This window comes from Anomalospiza imberbis, chromosome Z (genome assembly GCF_031753505.1).
Source record: "Anomalospiza imberbis isolate Cuckoo-Finch-1a 21T00152 chromosome Z, ASM3175350v1, whole genome shotgun sequence".
NCBI classification, from domain to species: domain Eukaryota; kingdom Metazoa; phylum Chordata; class Aves; order Passeriformes; family Viduidae; genus Anomalospiza; species Anomalospiza imberbis.
The window spans coordinates 16381327-16399730 of record NC_089721.1 but is presented as its reverse complement, the minus strand read 5'-3'; the positions used below and the strand labels follow the sequence as shown (position 1 = coordinate 16399730).

Sequence of the window (18404 nt, the reverse complement as noted above, 5' to 3'; positions counted from 1 at the left end):
GCAAAGTGGTGAGGTTTTGTTCACTTTTGGGTTTGGGGACCTGCATTGGAGGAGAGTGTGGCTGCGATGCCATTTGTTCAGTTTTGTCTGACAAAACGGCACTGCATTCAACCCATTAGGTGCCTCAGAATGGCACTGTCCCCCACACCTTGCTCTCTGTGCCGGCTCCTCACCTCACAGCAGGCGAAATGGCAGTGGGGAACAGCTGATGTGAGAGGTGAGGGGGTTTGTGTAGCATCTGCTGAAGAGACAGGCAGAGAATGACAGCAAAGCTGGTGAAGGGCCTGCAGCACAAATCCTGTGAGGAGCAGCTGAGGGACCTGGAGGGGTTTATTTTGGAGAAAAGGAGGCTCAGGGGAGACCTTATCACTCTCTACAACCGCCTGAAAGGAGGCTGTGGCCAGGTGGGGGTCGGTCTCTTCTTCCAGGCAACCAGTATCAGGACAAGAGGAAATAGCCTCAAGCCATTAGGTTTAGGTTGGACATTAGAAGGAATTTCTTCACAGAAAGGGTGATTAGACATTGGAATGGGCTGCTCAAGGAGGTGGTGGAGTCATCATCCCTGGCGGCGTTTAAGAATGGATTGGATGCTTTGGCACTTAGTGTCCTGGTCTAGTTAACATGCTGGTGTTAGGTTATATGCTGGACTTGATGATCTCAGAGATCTTTTCCAACCTAACTGATTCTGTGATTCTGTGAAGCTGTGAAGCTGTGATTCTGTGAAGTTGCCCTAGCCCCACTACCGAGGCAGGGAGAAGGAGCCGAATGATGGCAGCCCCAGACCGTGGCACGGCCACGGGGCAGCCCCAGGGGGCACGGCTGGGGCGGTGACACAGCGGCCTCGGCGAAGTGTCGGCCGCCCGGGGTGTCGGTCTGGCGGGCTGCCCGTGTCCGATGCCGAGCCAGGGCTCTTTGGCACCGGCCGCCGCCGCCGCCCTGCCCGCGGAGCCGCGGGACCCGCCGAGCCGGGTGCTTTGCCGCCAGCCGGGACCGCCACCGCGCAGCCCGGTCCCGCCGGCGGGACGGGACAGGGCTTCCCGCCTCGGTGGGCGCGCCTGCGGGATGCTTAAAGGCCAGCGTGCGGCGCCAGGGAACGGTGCGGTGGGCGGCGGAGCAGCTGGCACCGCCTCCCAGCGGGGACCGGCGGCCCGAGGGTTGGCCGGGCTATAAGTTTTCCTCCGCACAGGTTGCCGTGAGAGTGGGCTGCTTTCCACGCACCTGCCCGGAGCCGACCCCCTGGGAGGGATCCTGCTCCAGGGTACCTCTCCTGAGGTGGCGGCAGCGGCTTCAGTCAGCCCCAGCAGAGACGGAGCGGAATTCAGAAAAACCCGCCCGGAGGACGACAGGAGGGATGAGAACTTGCTTTGGTAACAGTTTCCCGTGGGGGTGCAGGGGCTGCCGGTGTCTTGCGGAGAACCGGTCCTTCTCGGCGTCTCTGCCGTGTCCCCGGGGCCGTGGCTCCCAGGGAAGCCTCGCCAGCAGCAAGGCTGGATGGAGGGTGATTTAGAGTGAATAAACTGAGCTGCGCGGTTGCTAAGTGTTGTGTCTCTGTGTTTTTTCCCAAGCATGACGCGAAGAGAAGGATTGGAAAAGACCTGAAGTGGAGCAGAAAGGAAAGCCCACAGAGAGCATCGAAGGTAAGGATAGGCACAGACATTTGCACTCCTTTGTACGCACTAAACTGAGAGCTCCACTGTGCATTTCTGGGGGACAGAGGGAGTGAGGAAGGAAGGAGGGAAGGAAACTACGGAAAATAGATGATTTTGAACAAAACCCCAAGACATGTAATTTTTATTCTTTTCTATTAATCTTTATGACACTTTCTCAAGTATAGCATCTGCAATGTCAAAAAACACAAGTTCTGGTCAATTGACATCTGTTCAGAGGAGGAAACAAAAACACCTCTGGGCTTCTCTCCTGTTGCACTAGAGGGACTGCTTACTCTTTAAAAGCAAAAGTTACTTGACCTGGTTGAAGGGGTTGTATAAATTCATAGAACTCTCTTTTCATTGGCACTGCAAACTCAGTTACCTACATTTAGAGGGTGGTATATGATAAAGGACACAACAAAAAACTCACAAGTACAGTAGGAACCTAGGTAGCAAACTTATTAATCACAAAAATAATTGCTGAACAGTAATCAATAGGTAAAATACAGGCAGCTTGTGTCTCAAGCAGTTGACATAAATCACGAAACCAGGTAAGATTGTAACATGCAAACTGATGGAGTGGGAAGTGAAGGTGTCCTTGAGACTGACCATACTGAAAAACACCGAGGCAGGAGATGAGCAGTGTGCCATTAGAGATGACAGTGTAGAAATGTAATCCCTAGCATGCTGAGAATGTTGCTTCAACATATGTATTTTATGTAAGCGACCCCTTAGAGAAAAGCCATGTTGCTGAAGTGAGCAACGACTGAGCTCTGGGAGTCAAAATTTTGGGTTTGGTGGCGAAGGGGAACTAATGGCCAAAACTGAAGAGAATGTAACAGTCTGGCAGTGCCTGTTAGCTGGCTGTTGTCCCTGATGTATTCACAGCTGCTAGCTGCACTCCATATTGTTTGATTCAAAAGCATCATGGAAAACTCAGAGGTGGCTGCCTTTTTGCTAAAGTACAAGAAGAACTCAATTAGCCAGTACTTTCTGCGGGCTGTGAACAGCAGCAGCACTCAAGGAAGTAAATGCTTCATGTTTCGTTTTGTATCAAGTTAAGATTTATTTTGAGTGATTTAAGACCAATTCTGAAGAAACAAAGTGAAGGCTTCAAATACAATATTAATTGGCTTTCATACAAAGTGTCTAACTCAGTACCTCCTTTCCAGAGCGACTTCAAAGGACTTTCAATAAAAATGGGTGTTGGAGGTAAAATTTTACCTCTATCTAGACTACATTCATAACCTTCAGTCCTGAAACTTTTGTTCGTTCTCCATTAGGTGGCTGTAAAGAGAGGTATGCTGTGGCTTGTAACCTACAGGTAAACTGGACTATGTAGTAACCAATGATAATTCTAATTTCAAAATGAAATTGACTACTCCGGGTTTGACTCTGGGCTCATCTAGAGTAAGGGCAGGGCTGCAATAGCGGCCATAAGCAAATGTCCCACAGAGAAAAGGACTGGAGTAAGTGTATATTATGCAAATTAACCAGTAGAAGTAACATAATATACAGGTATTCCTACAGCTGAGACGAGAAACTGTTTGCAACACTATCCAGTTCCTTTTGGGCAGCTTAGGATAAACCCACACAGGGTTTATACTATTGCTGTTACTTTGAATCAGACACCTACCTGTGACATTTATCTCTTGACACTATATATTGTTTGAACTTGTATATATACACATATGAAACATGAAGCTTAAAACAGGTGAGTAATGCTGAATTTAGGAAAAAAATAAGGAATATTTCCAGGCGTATTATTTCAGGAGGCATCTCCCTCATAAAGACTCTGTGTCTGGAAGGCAGTGTATTGCTAGTTGACTGCTGTACCTAATGCAGCAGTCACTGCTACACTGTCACCAGCTGCAGGGCTGACTCACTGCTGTTTTAAGGCAATTCCTTCAGAAGGTGCTGGGATTCATGCAGGAATTTATGCAGGTGGTGCAACTGTGTGTGATGGGATGGCAGTGTATGTTGGCTGCTTGAAGTTCTGACAGCAGCTAACATGCAGCTGCTCTCTCTTCCCACATACCTTGGTCATCAAAATGGAGGGCTACTACTTTTGTATAAGAAATCTTTTTGTTTCTCCTGATTATTGCTTTCTTTGACTGGCAGGCAAATACAAGTGGTATCTTGTATCTTTCCATTATTCTACCAACAGTAAGAATTTTTTCTTTATTTAGACTCTGGTGTTCATCTACTTTTAGATACCAAGATAACAGGAAGTTTTAAAATAACTGAACCAGGTAAATAATTCAAATATTTAAAAAAACTTTTAAGCTCTTGGGAGTTTATTTAAAGCAAAAGCAGCACACCTAAAAACTTCACAGGCGTTTTAAGTTTGACTTTAATTTTTTAATAGTAATATTTGGCAAATGCAATGTGATTTCTTTGAGAGGTGTTTTTATTTGTTTGTTTGCTTTTAATTGACTAATTAGAGTCCTCAATGGCTTTAAGTCGCTTTCACTAACTTCCTAAATACTATAGCTGAAAAATAATTACCTTTCCATTGCATGTGATTTAAAAAGTCAGTTTTAGAGTTTTTCCTCTCTCATTGCTTCTCCAGATAACTTAATTTGTTAACATCAATGCATTAAAACAACTGTGCATAGTCTCACCAACCACACAGTGTGCACAGGACATAGCACTATATGTGGAAGGATAAAGGCTGGAAGCACTTTGATCTTTTTGATTCATGTTATACTGTGAGCTTTTCCAACCCTGCTGCCACAGCCAACAGTGTTAATTTTATCTTCCTCTTGGCCCTTTTGTCATCTACAGAGTGCTGAAGACACTCTTTGTTGTTACTTGTTGTATCTACGTGCTGCTGTGTACCTGCCTTGGACCATGAAGAGAAAGAGCACCGGTGCTGGTGAAGGTGTGCAGAGTCACAGCCATCCCACTGCTGCGTGTGGAGATTAGGCAGTGTATTGTTAGTTAGCTGTTCTTCCCACACCAGCAACTGACTACACTGTCAGATTAGCACATTGCAGTCCAGACAAGAATATAAATACTGCTGTTTAAATATGTCCTTGTCCCTATCTGGTCCAGTTACTGCCTGGTTCCCCTGACTGAAGGAGGATGCACTAGGTTATGCAGACTGAGTGAATGCAGGGTTTAAAATAAGGTGTAACTGAGAGCATAGAAGTAAATGCAGGTGTATTTCACCCAGTTATGCAGCTACCCCAACTGCTTTATAAACAACCTACTGGATTATGTAAATATTAAATAACAGATTCAGGTTTGAACCCTATGTGAGCATGTTTCTCTTACACTACTAAATACTGAAGGAACATTGATGTGTTGTCTAAGCAAACAAGTATTTTACTTGAATTTACAGGAACATATACTACTGGTGACTGAAATGGATTTAGAATATTTTCACTCCCATGCAGCTTTTTGGAAAGAGAAGCTCACAGTTCAATGGTATTTGTTTGAGAAAATAAGGATATGTCAGACCTAAGGAGTAAAGGAAGCTTGAGATGGGAATGAAGGGTTAGGATAAAAGATGCAATAGGTTATGCTCAAATGGAAATAAAATAACTTTAACACTCATGGATTGACCTTTGTTAAGCCTCATAGGAGGGAAGTTTAATCTTAAAGTGGGGGATTATTCAACAATCCAAGAAATAGGTTTCAATCTGTTTAAAATATTGAAGTTTATATTTTTATATGCTATATTTTTAATTAACACTAAGTGGATATTTATACAGACATGCATTCACACTACTTTCTTGGCTTTTGACTATAGATAAATGTTTGTTTTTATAACAGTATTCTGACTTTCATTTTATTTTTTTGCCTTTCCAAGTTTGTGCAGATTTGGTCATGAAAGATTCTTCATTTTTACCAGATAACTGGTAACATACTTTTAAGAAAGAAGTGATTCATTTATTAATGATCTGCCCTAAATATAATATTGCAAGAATTGTCATGTCTCATGATATATAAGTAATACCAACACAGCGAGTTTTTGTTAAGGAAGAATGTTAATTAGCAGTAAATTTTGAAAAACTTAAACTGTGTAGAATCAGGACTGATTGTACCTATACTGAAATTTCTTCAGAAGATGGTTGTAATGTATTGTGACTAAAGAGTGGAATGAGAAGTTCCAAAACTGTTTTCTCAGACAAAATCTTCTTTCTCTAGCACTCTGGAGTAAATATGATTCAGGAAGCCGTGAGTTAAGTAATTCTGTCCACTTGTTTGCTAATATCACATGCTATTTCTGAATACCAGGAAAGACACTTGATCTTAATGCTGGCATCAAGATATTCAAGATTACAGTGTCCTCTGGAAAACAATATGAGCTTTAGTGAGTGAGTCACAAACAAGGTGTGCATATTTCCCTCCCTCCTGATCCCTTTCAAACAAGAAAATCATACCTCACTGTTTATCTTGAGTGTTTTAAGGACCCAGGTGACATTTCCCATATGCTGAATAACTCTCAGGCAGCACCAGGACTAAAACAGGCATATTTTTTGGTCTTCCACTAACAGCACCCAACATTTCTTTATACCTACCCTTTTTTATTCAGTGATACAAAAATCAGGGAGCTTTGGTAGTTCACATGAATGGACATGCATGTTTTAGACTTGTACATTTTCAAGTTAAAATATCCACCTTTTATAGGCAAAACACAGTGTCCTGACACTTAATTCCATGGACCATTGACTGCTCCCAGTGAGTGGAGAGGGTCCATATTTCAGTTCCCTTCCTGCTCCATCAAAGAGACATGTGACAAAAATCACCTGACATGTCCCACTATGTGTTCTCACATTGTACAGGCAGGAGGAGACAGGCATAAAATGCAGGACCTCAGCATAAAAACAGGAACTGTCTTGACAGATTTGATGTGGAATCTTGCAGGACAACGGCAAACAGTGCAGAGGCTGGTCTAAAACACCAGCAGCAGGCTCATTTGGCCTAATGAGACATTTACACAGTCCTTAACTGGGTTTTGAAATTTTGAGTGGATAAAATTTTCATGCATTAAGTTTGAATTCCTTTCCAAAAAGATATTTGTCATTATTGAGAGTGACTTTGTTTAATCTTTCACATCAGTATCATTGCTCTCAATCTTCATAGATTTTTTGTCAAATTCTCAGTTAATTCAATAAGTGAATGAAAAAAACCCTATTAAAAATTTGCTCTTGATTTTCTCACCTTTTTTATACAGTTTTGTGGCTGTCTTTACTGGACAAAGTTTTGAAGCACTTTAGGTATTTTCAATCAGCGTTAGTCTTACAAGAGAGCAGCACTAATTCTACCCATCCTTTTCATATAGAAAATCCTACTGAGACACCGGTTTTTCTCATTCCTGTTATCTCAGCCCTTCTTCAAGGCATGGACAGCAGGAGTGAGGTTTCTTACTCAAGTTTTCTATCTCCCTTCATTCAAACAGACAAATCAAAACACTTGGTAGCTTGTAATGGAAGAGTGGACCAGAACTGGAAATGGGTTAGCAGTTGCATGCAGGACTGAGGAGATTGAAAGGAGAGAAGACTGGGGCTTAAGCCATGAGCCTGCATCTCCTTCTATCTACTTGAAGACTGACATTTTATTCTAGAGATGAGAGATAAAGGGGTGGCTGGGGAGCATTGTTTTGGATTGTCTCAGAAAGATGTCTGCTAGAGTGCCAGGCTCTTGACTTTTGTTGCCCCTTGAATCCTTCTGTAAGCAACCATGAATATTTACACAGGCCCTGCCTTCATCCAGGTCAGAAGAGAAAGAATCCAGTAGAAGAGGAGCTCACATCTGAGGCACTGTACTGCAGCACAAATGTATGGGGAAGGTTGAAGACTTTAAATGTGTTGGAAAACTCAAATGTAAGATAATCAAAATATGAAGCAGCAAGAAACTTTATTTAATTTTTTTTCTTCTTTTAATAATTTTATATTCTATGTACTTTTTTTTTTTTTTTTTTTTTTTTTTTTTTTTTTTTTTTTTTTTTTTTTTTTTTTTTTTTTGCAACTGGCAGCTTTGCAATTCAGTAGTCTTCTTTGAGAAGATATTGCAAAGCTGGTATCTTCAGTTACATATGTGTCTAGAAACCCTGCTATGGATGTCTCTGAGTCCCATGTGTTTCATGACAGGGCAATTACGTGTGAAATGGAATATCTGTGTTACTGGTAGATGGGGAAAAATCTGTGTAAATATGAGTAAATTATTAATAAAACTTTTTTTAACTATCTACCTGTTGGTGATAACTTTAATTAGCTATTGTCAGCAATTTAGAAAAAGAAATCATAAACCCCTTATGCAAATTGGTGGTCCCTGCCTGCAAAATAGTGAGTGCCTCTCTGTGTCAGTAACCTCAGCCGTTCTTGAGGCCACTGCAGGAGCCAATCCAGAAACAACAGACAAATTGCAAACACCAAAGTTAGAGAGTAGCAAGATCACCTGACGGTTTAGCTTCTAGCAACATTTCTCAGGAATGGAGAAAGGCTGTATACCCATGGTGTTGAATGGCCCTTTCAAAGGTCTTCTCTTTTCTTCATGATAATCTGCCTGATTAATGATGTTACTTCTGGTTTGATAGTTTCTATTGGTTCTTCGGGTCTCCAGAATTTCAGAACTTTACCCTCAGGGCTGACAAGGTACTTCCAGAAATTCCATCGAGGCTCTTTCTTTGAAGAATCTGTAAGGATGAAATCAGATGATTTTAGTGACTTACATCTGGAATTGTCTCCAGGCCCCGCATTGATTCTTTGACTATTTATATGGAAGTAATCCCACCATATTCTTTGCTAATAGTCTGAGCATGGATTAACTGATTGCTGCTAATGATCTGAAAAGCTGGAAGTCAGTGATGCTCCCCCTTTCCTGTGAAACTGTTAAAGAGTTCTTACTTTTGCTATGCTATATTTCCCAGGGAAGAGGATACAAGGGCTGCATATTTATTCAGGGAATCCCTAGTTTTATATCAGTTTTGGGAAGTGAGATGGGAGCAGGAAGTTGTACTGGTGATGGCTTAATTAGGCTGCTTTCACAAAAAGCTCCAGTAGATTTTGACTGGAGAATAAGTGTTTGCTTGGGAATGGTGCTGAACCCTAAACTGATTTTTTGAAACAATGGATTGAAGTTTGGCACCACACTTGTGCTGCAAATGGACTAATTTTGCAGTAGATTATTGGACAGTGTTGTTGCCATCCTGTTGCTAGTAGTCACAGGCACAAAAGGGTGGTATAGCATGATGTTCAGCCTTCTGATTGTCAAAACAGCAACATAAATAAAACAGGTACTTCAATTCAAAATGCACAGGAATTTAATCTGAAACACAGGAATGCAGGAAGAGAAAAACTATTTCAGAATATTGAAGTACCAAAGGATCTTTCTCCTTCTTGTGGGTGAACAGCATGTCAAATAAGAAAATTTGAGTAAAACATTTTTCTTTATAGGTATCAATGTTTAACACTGATGGCATTGATATTTAGAGTCTAGATTCATCACAGAGAGCGGGTGCCTTTGTGCTCTAGTCTTTTCTATAAAGAACTGAGAGAAAACCTTCAATAATTCCTCTGGACATCTGGCAACTCAGAGCAACAAAGTTACCTGAGGTTTTTACTTGCATGCCTAAGAGGAGGTAGGAACAAACACAGTTACAATGACACTGGTGGCCACTTAAAGGATTCCTCAATAAAAACAATTTTCAAGTACATAGGAAGTATCATGGGGGATAAAGCACATAAGAATTCTCGGAAAGATTTAATTTAGGTATTGAAATAGTTTTCTGACAAGAGGCACTATGAGAAAGTGAAATTGAAGGCAGGGAGATGGAATACAGGTTTGGGCTCTCTGCTACTTTATTTTGTGGGTAAAATGGTGTGTTAGAAATGGGTTATGTTGAAGCTGTTTTTTTCTTTCACATATCAATATGGTTCAAAACCTGATCAAAGCTCAGGAAAATTCAGAAAGGCTTTTCAAGTTGGCTTTGAGTCTATGAGCTCTTTGGTCAACTGAAGGGAGAGAGAATTTCATTTTGCTTATGAGAATATGAGGTTCTAAGTCTGTAAATGCTCCCTGTATTCATGCAGGATTTTGCAGGCTGGGTCCTGAAGATGAAATGACAAATTATACAAATCAGTGGTTATATATATCTAGTACATATAAACCTGCTGTACAATACAGCTTACATAAAGGTGGACATAGGACCCAGCTAAAAATCTCATCTGCATGTGTTTATGTAAAATTTTGTGGTAATTTTATGACCCCCTAACTACATTTTTGTCCATAAGAAAAGTATATTTTAAAATAAAGATCACATACTTTGGAATGGGACTTTGTAGGTGGGAGTCGCTAGCTCTAGTATTTCTAACAAAAAGGATGTTTCTAGCTGGGCTGGTCAGAGCAGACTGTTTTTATGAGCAGTTTTTATGAGGAAAAACTGATGCTTTCAGGATACAATTCTTTAGCCCACATTGTTGAAATCCAAATTGAAATGTAATTGTATGCTAAATGCCTGTTTCTCTCCATAGTTTATGAAGACTTCAGTGTTTCCTGACAAAAACATCCAGCCTGGATTCAATGAGAGTACCATGGTTACAGGCATCTTGATACATAAAAGAAAACAGTTACCTATTAGAAATTTAAAGGCGGGATCTGCTTCTGATCCTAGGATCTTGATTTTGTGGAAAACAGGGAATGTTACTCCATAGTTTCCTTTGGCAAAAGATTCTATTTCCTGGCTTGAACTAGGCTCTGATTCTCCAAACTGGTTGCAGGGAAACGCCAGCACAGTGAAGTGGGAGGGACCAAACTCTCTGTGCAGCTTTTGCAGCGCGATGTAATTTGTGTCTGTGTATTGGCAGTAACTGGCCACGTTTACAACCAAAGTTGCCTTCAGAAAAATAAAGTTACAATAATTTAGTTATTAGTTATTAGATTTTTAGTTATTAGCTATTATATAGTTTAGTAAGGAAAAGCCTATAGATGTTGTAGAGATCACAATTAAATATTAAAACGACATTTCTCATTATCATGATGGTTCCTGCTGGAAGGCCAAACATAATGTCTCTGATCACCATTTCATTAAACAAATAAAGATGAAAGCAGATGAAGATATTTACTTTCAGGCAATCTGCTTTAAAAATATAGTAAACTCATAAACTTCATCTTACAGCTTTGTTTATATATAAGCATTTAAAAAAGCAGATATTTAGGACATACACTAAAATCATATTTACTAGATAAATTTCCAAAATCCAAAACCAACATTCTTAACTAAGATTAAAATCCATCAATTTGCCTGTTAGGTTGTATTGACTTGTGCTAAATAATATAATTTCTTTTCTTGATTTGCTAGATGTAATACTTGGTTCCTGTTCTTCCTGTATGAAGAACAGGAATTTAGTAGAAATCTCTGCCAAAAACTCCCATAACCAAGTCTTTTATTTACCTAGAAACGTACACATTTTTGTCAGTATGGATTCAAGACAGAAAAAGTGAAATAATAACTTACTTTCCCTCTGTACTTCTCCAAGGAAATAATTCTTCCTCGTGAATCCTTGACTTCAAAAGAATAAAAATCTTTGATTTTAGGTTTAAAAAACCTGAGTTGCAGCAGGCAGAGAATGGTGGTGCACAAAACCATTGACAGGAAGACAACAAAGATCCTGGCTTTGTGCACTGAGTATTTCAGAGGATAACTAGTTGTGAGAGGCTCCATTTTTGAAATCTTTGGAGAGGAGCCTGGGCAGGCCTGGAATGTGGAGGAGGAGCTGAAACATGAGACTCTCAGCTCAGACCGGAAAGAACAAGCTGCTCATTTTTGTCCCTGTTGCAAAAGAGCTGTTACATATCACAGTGCCTGCTGGGCTTCTGATCACTTGTGTGAAGTATCGAGATCTTTTTGCGGGGCAAAGGGATGAAAGGGGGGAGAAGAAATGAATGAAAAGGGTCTAACTATCACCTAAGGAGGCTGATTGCTCTATCTAACTGACCTGTGTGGGATACTCCAGTGTGTGTCTGCACTGTCGTGAGAGCTGCTGGCGACAAAAGTGAGTTTGTAGTGCAGCTCCAGCACATCCGGGCCTCTAGTGGAGCTGCTCTGCAGGAGGCAGCTGTGCTATCAGGCAGACTTGGAGAAGCATTTCGGGGGACAGCTGTTCAGGTAGAAAAAAGGCAGGATGGCTGAAAGCACCCTGTTTACAAACTCAGCACTGCATCTTATCAGCTGCTGTGGGATCACAGATAGCTGTGTAAAATTCTCTTCAGCACACGGAGCAGAGAAAAACTCCTTGGTAATAGGCTGTCATAAAGGAAGATAATATAATGTGGTTTGTGGTTTTTTTTTTTTTTTTTTTTTTTTTTTGCATTGAGAGTGGGGATGATAATGGAAAATGGGCTTCTATCTTAATTGCTACTGGCTACCTGGCAACAAGCTGTACTGAGATGGTAAGATTGAAGGTCTGCATGAGAGAAGAGTTAGCTGAAAGTCTCAGGTCTAAGCCAAGCTCCAGTGGTGTTTTGCTGCTTGTGAGTCACTGCTTAACCTCTTTCCATCCCAGTGCAAACCACCATTGAAGAGTCATTTCTGTCTCAGTTGGTTTTCTTTGTCACCCTGATTTTTTGCTGCACTTAGATGATGCATTTTAAAGGATTGAAATAAAAGGGGCTTTTCTGAATGTAAAACCTGGAATCTGGTTGTTTCTTCCTTTTTAGTGAGTTCAATATTACTACCAGTATCATTGATTTGTACAATCATAGTGGTATGTTCAACTCTTTCTATAATCTCTAAGTAGCTAAAATCTATATTCATTTTGTTTAACAAGACTGTAGGAACAGTTTCACACTGTTCTACAAAACAGAGAGATGCTTGGGAGACACCGTGAAATTTCTGTTTTTGTATATGAGGACATGTTAGGCTTCATCTCTGCCTGGCAGTGAGGCCTGTGAGCATGGTGTTTTGATGGCAGGGAAGAAAACACACAGACTTCTGTGCTGAAATGAACAAAGCTGTACTCAACAACCAAGCACAGGTGACAAATGCTGACCTTAAAGGCAAGAACAAATGTGTTTGGTTACAGAAAATCCATGCAACATCCTGATGTTTAAGCTACATCTCAAGTGTTTGCAATTTGCATCTAATATTATTTCAGAACAAAATAAAACAAATGAACAAAACTTAATATATTATAATACTGGTGTACCTAATAATTACCCAGAAGCCCATTGTATTAACTGCGTCTCCTTTTGTTACTCTCAAGTAAAACCTTGTTGAAAATCTGTCTGGAAACCAAAATATGTTGTTTAATATTGTCTGGGCTCTTACATTTTAAGTTGTGATAGTTTTTCAGGTTTTATGGTTTTCTGACACAAATTGCTGTATGAATGAATTTGAACAAATGCAAATAAAAAGAATAATTTAATCTTTACTTAGTATCCCTTAAAATATTAAAAAGTACAAAATAACATTAAAATAATGACGTGAGTAATTGCAGTAGTGGTAAGAAGGTTCAGAAATCAGAAGAGATCTAAGTCCTTTTTTACGGGTGGAGATCAGAGAACCTGCCTGGTTCCAGGCAGAAAACCAGTTCCTCTCTCAGGAACCACCAGACCCCTAAACCTACATTGCAATGTGGCTGAAGGTGCCTTGGGCTGCGAAAGGCCAGTGATGTAGTGATTTAGTGCATGAGTGACACAAATGTAGGTTTTTTGTTTTGGTTTGGTTTTGGTTTTTTAATGTGGGTTTTTTTTTTCTTCCCTGCCACAGGCCTTCTGTGCCAGCGTTGATTCAGCTATACATATCTGAACAGAAACGTTTGTTTTGCACTGTTTTCCTCCGTCTGCTCACTCTTGGTGCGTTTGATCGCCTGCCGGAGCCGTGCTCAACCCAGCATCCGGGGCTGTTGCTCTTAGGCGGAGGCACGGCAGAACTAAAACGAGCGCGAACTAAAACCAGGCTGACATTAAGCCTTGGCTAATCTGGGTTTTCGGTGTCCTGTCGCGCGTGCAGGTGGCAGGCTGGGAGCGGACAGGGCGCTCCAGGTGGAAGCGCTCTGTGCGGCGGGAGCGCGGCGCTGCCGACACACGATGGCAGCGGCCGCCGCGGAGCCCCGGGGCAGCGCCACGGCCGGCCAGGTCAGCGCGCAGAGAAACACGTCCGCGTGGAGGTAGGATGGCCTCCGGGAGGGATTTCGGAAAGAACCTGCGGCAGGGAATTTGTGCGAGGTGAGTGTCGCTATTTCCCTTCTCCCGCCGCCGGGGGTCCGGCAGTGCAGACCTGCAGCCAGCTGCGCAGGCTCCCCAGGCAGAGCAAGCTCCAGGACAGCATCCTCTCATTTTTGAAATTTACACTGAAGTACTGGAGCAAGTCCAGAGGAGGGCAACAGAGCTGGAAATGCGTCTGCCGCACAAGTCCTGTGAGGAGCAGCTGAGGGATCTGGGGGTGTTTATTCTGGAGAAAAGGAGGCTCAGGGGAGACCTTATCACTCTCTACAACCGCCTGAGAGGAGGCTGTGGCCAGGTGGAGGTCGGTCTCTTCTTCCAGGCAACCAGTATCAGGACAAGAGGAAATAGCCTCAAGCCGTTAGGTTTAAGTTGGACATTAGAAGGAATTTCTTCACAGAAAGGGTGATTAGACATTGGAATGGGCTGCCCAAGGAGGTGGTGGAGGCACTATCCCTGGAGGTGTTTAAAGAAAGACTGGGCATGGCACTTAGTGTCCTGGTCTAGTTAACATGCTGGTGTTAGGTTATATGCTGGACTTGATGATCTCAGAGGATTTTTCCAACCTAATTGATTCTGTGATTTTCTCACAGGAGCATGCAGCTGTCGTGAAAACTGTGCCCATGGTTCCCCTTCCCAGTGTGCAGACATTTTAGGGCAGCAGGCCGTATACACAGCTGAGACTGAGTGGGGTGAAAGGAAAGAGGGAAAAATGGGTCTCATTCTTAGCCAAGAAGTGTCTTTGGCAGACTAACCTTTTTTTGTTGCAATGTGGGACACACAGGTATGGTTTTAAGTTCCATTGGACTGCAAGAGGCCATAGGGTCTTCACCAGCACCTTCACATCTGGAAAAGTTATCAGCAACTGACAGAAGGGCAGGAGAGCTCATAGAGGCCTCTCGTTTGCTCCCTTCTGCTTCTCCTTTACGGTATGTGCAGCTCCTGCAGACCCAGCCATAACTGCAGAACAGTCTGGAGGCCTGGATTTGGTCTGGTGTGCACCCACGGGAGAAGGAGCTTGCCTTGTGTGGTTGTTTCTTCTCAAATGCCTAGGACTTCATGAATCAACAAAGGGACACCGCCCAGGGGGCACCCACACTCTACCCACCTTAGAAGAGATCTGCTGGAGGGCCATTCAGAGCACAGATCAAACTTCCAGTACTCTGAGTCCGTCTGGAGGAGAGATGATTCTAGGGGAGGCTGTTTCTCTCCGTCAGCAACAGAGGGAGCTGATGGAACGTCGAATGAGCTTTGAGAGTGCTCACTCCTGCTTCCAGTAGTGCTACGGGAAAGTGGGGAAGGGTTTGCATGCTGCATGTTCACAAAAGGCTTCCTGGAAGATGTAGGGAACTTCACACGGTTGACTTCTTGATTAATAATTGAAATATTTAGAAAACGAATAAAAGATGATCCTAAGTGTTCTGGATATGTTCCTATGATTATGGTCACAAAGTTTAATTCTATTTTCTACTAAGGAGAATACCAGACCTTTTTAGTAATGCATACTCAGGTCTAGGAAACTCTGGCACTTACACAGTCTGAAGTCCTTCTGTCTTCTAGAACAGAAAGTTCTGCATGCTGCCTCTACAAGCAGTGGTGAAAGCCTGTGTGATCCTGGGAAATTAGATGTTAATTATCTAATAAGCAGGATTTTCTGTAACTAGTCAATAAACCTAAGGCTGGACATGAGCTGCAGTAGTAAACAGGCATTCTTTATAAAGGGAATGATCAATCTGGTCTTGTTTAGACATCTCTTTTAGGATAAGATGAATAGTGCTGTAGAAATATCTCTTTTTCTCACTGACAAAAGGAAAGCAGGGTGACTGCTCCAAATGTCAGTATTTGCACTGTCCCACTTAGTGTACACATCTGCTTTCTGAATACTGCTTTTATGCAATCACCGCTATTCTAAAAAGTGCTTAACATATATTCCTATGCATATATTTAAAATGATTTTTTCCATTAAAACTGTTTTTCCAGTAACAACTCAGATGCTTAAGAAACTCTCTATCACAAAAACTACTCTACCTAGCAGTCCTGCTGCAACAGGTTTGGAAGGAAGGAATAACAGGAGAGCTGAAACAGAAAAGTAATAGGTGAGTTATGCCATATTCAACTTCACAGACAGGATATTTGCTTTTCTGATGTGTTTTTTTACTTTGTCTTTGGCTTGGAATCAGTTATGAGGATACTACCTTATTGACATGGATAACAGTAACACGAGAAGGTCCATTTAGGAAATATCTGCTGGACAAAAGTTAGGAGTAACTTTTTTGTAATTTATTTGATTTAGCTTTTCTTCTTTTTCTCTAGGCTACTGTTATGTAAACTAAAATCAAAACTAAACTAATGAAGCCCCCAAGATGGATTTGTTACCTCTGAGAGAAAGCATATATTGTAAGAAAAATGTATGAAGAACATGAATGACTCAGTTTTCCACTTGCTTTAACAAGCACTGTGTGTGAAGAAGATAACTGCTTCAGTTCTTCAGGATGTAGCTGTTGATTTTGTCACGCAGACAGAATGAGGTGCTACGAAAAAATTACCAAAAAGTTACCAAAAACTACCTTTCTGAGAATATTGTTGTGAAAATAGGTGATCAGATTTTGGTCAAGATTGAAAGAACACAAGTAATCTGCTTAACATGTGAAACAAAGACTTCAGAACACTTCCTGTTTAAGTGTTATTTTCTATTGCTGCACATTTTATCAGTTTATTCTTTGTAATGAACACTGGCACACATTTTTTTTTTTCTTTTTTAGGCAGTACCTGTGCCTTTTTGAACCATAAATCTATGTTTCACTACCCACTTTCATCAGTGAAGAAGCTTCTCTTCACTAGAAAATTGACTTCTTGTGTGAAGCATTGGTACGTACATTAGAAAAATCTATTACCATAATATGACACTCAAAACTTCTTCTCTGCTTTACTGCTATCTCCTTGTGACTGTTCAAATGTTAAGATGGAACTTTTTAGGCAGTGATTACAATTTCTTCTGTTCTTTCCTTCCCTGGATTGCACCAGTTCCAAAGTTGATATGAAAATGTTATTAGCTGTTTTCACATAATTACTCTTTTGACCATAACTATTGAGTAAGCTTGCTTCAGAAATGCATACCTAATGTCTTTTTATAGCATTTTATAATCCTTAATTCATATCATTGAGAAGTTTCTGTGAGGGTATTAAGCTGAACTTCTAACAAAAGGAGGTGATGTCAGCATTGATGGACTAATTAGGATTGTTGTCTGATGCTTTGTAATAGTGGTACTCTTGAACATCTCTGGATGTTGGAAAGAGACCATGATTTTATACCATTCTGGGAAACCTGATTCTTGGAACAGCCATTTAATTTCCTTAATAAATGAACTAGTCTTGAAATTCTTCAGCATAGGAAACCGTGCTTTCTTTCCTCTCGCTCCCCTCCATCAACTGATTGGAGAGACAGTAAATTTTAGAACTCTTAAAATAAACAACTCAATTGTTTTAATAGTCTTAGGTCAACCTAGCCAACAGAGAAATTGAATGTAAGTGCTCTTTTTTGATGAGATGATAAACTCTTTCCATGAAATAATGTATGGAAAACATTTTTTTTTAAATAATGGAACATCTCTTAGAATATGAGTACGTGTTGTTCTGTTCAAATGGAGTAATAGAATTATTTGGGTGGGATGGGACATTTAAATATAATCTAGTCCAAACCACCTGCAATGATGAGGGACATTTTCGGCTTGATCAAGATGCTGAGAGCCCTCTCTAACCGGGCCTTGAATGTTTTCAGTGATGGGGCATCCACCACCTCTTCAGGCAACTTATTGCACTACTTCACCACTCTCACTGTAAAAAATCTCTTCCTTATACCTAGTGTCAATCTCCCCTCCTTTAATTTAAAACCATTACCTCTTGTCCCATCACAGCAAGCCCTGTTAAAAGACCTGTACTTCTCTTTCTTATCAGCTCCCTGTAAGTATTGAAAGGCTGCAATAAGAACTCCCCAGAGTTCTTATTACTTCCCTCCTTCAGGCTGAACAACCACATCTCTCTCAGCCTGTCCTCAGAGAAGAGGGCTCCAGCTCTCTGACCACTTTTGTGGGTCTGTTCTGGACCCATTCCAACAGGTCTTTCTTGTGTTGAAGGCCTCAGAGCTGGACACAGCATTCCAGGTGGGATCTCACCAGAGTGGAACAGAGAAGCAGAATCACCTCCCTTAATTTGCTGGCCACAGGGTTTTTGTGCAGCCCAGGATACAATTGGTTTTCTGGGCTATAACTGCCCATTTCCAGCTCATGTTCAGCTTTTAATCCATCTGTGCCCTCAAATCCTTCTGGGCAGGGCTGCTCTCAATCTGTTCATCCCCCAGGCTATGTTGATACTGGAGGTTGCCCTGAGCCATCAGCAGCACCTTGAACTTTGCCTTACTGAACCTCATGAGGTTCATGTGGATTCTATGTAAACCTAGATTTATACTGTAACTTACAAGTAGAAATTGAGTTACAGCAGATATGTTCAGAGTTGTAGATCCAGGACTACAACCAATTCCTAAATTGTGCTGTGGACATCTTTGCAATACATTGTGGTGTGACC

General features: G+C 41.4%; 1 protein-coding gene and 2 long non-coding RNA genes across 4 annotated transcripts; 2 read left to right on the top strand and 1 right to left on the bottom strand.

Annotated features, from left to right (window-relative positions):
- Window positions 1–1128: 1128 nt before the first annotated feature.
- LOC137464595 (uncharacterized) lies at window positions 1129–5428 on the top strand. The gene is made up of 2 exons (XR_010994297.1): window positions 1129–1637; window positions 4996–5428. It is a non-coding gene; the product is annotated as an uncharacterized lncRNA (long non-coding RNA).
- Window positions 5429–7899: 2471 nt separating this feature from the next.
- On the bottom strand, window positions 7900–11549 carry GPX8 (glutathione peroxidase 8 (putative)). 2 transcript variants are annotated; one of them, XM_068175907.1, is made up of 3 exons: window positions 11116–11520; window positions 10233–10494; window positions 7919–8295 (listed from the first exon to the last, which is right to left on the bottom strand). In XM_068175907.1, the coding sequence occupies exons 1-3, from the start codon at window positions 11320–11322 to the stop codon at window positions 8132–8134; spliced, it is 633 nt and encodes a 210-aa protein (XP_068032008.1). In that variant the 5' UTR covers window positions 11323–11520; the 3' UTR covers window positions 7919–8131. The 2 variants fall into 2 exon arrangements, with proteins under 2 accessions (XP_068032009.1, XP_068032008.1); XM_068175908.1 differs by lacking the exon at window positions 10233–10494 and having other exon boundaries at window positions 7900–8295; window positions 11116–11549.
- On the top strand, window positions 11369–17201 carry LOC137464524 (uncharacterized). Its single transcript, XR_010994270.1, has 3 exons — window positions 11369–11486; window positions 15804–15919; window positions 16137–17201. It is a non-coding gene; the product is annotated as an uncharacterized lncRNA (long non-coding RNA).
- The last annotated feature ends 1203 nt before the right edge of the window (window positions 17202–18404 follow it).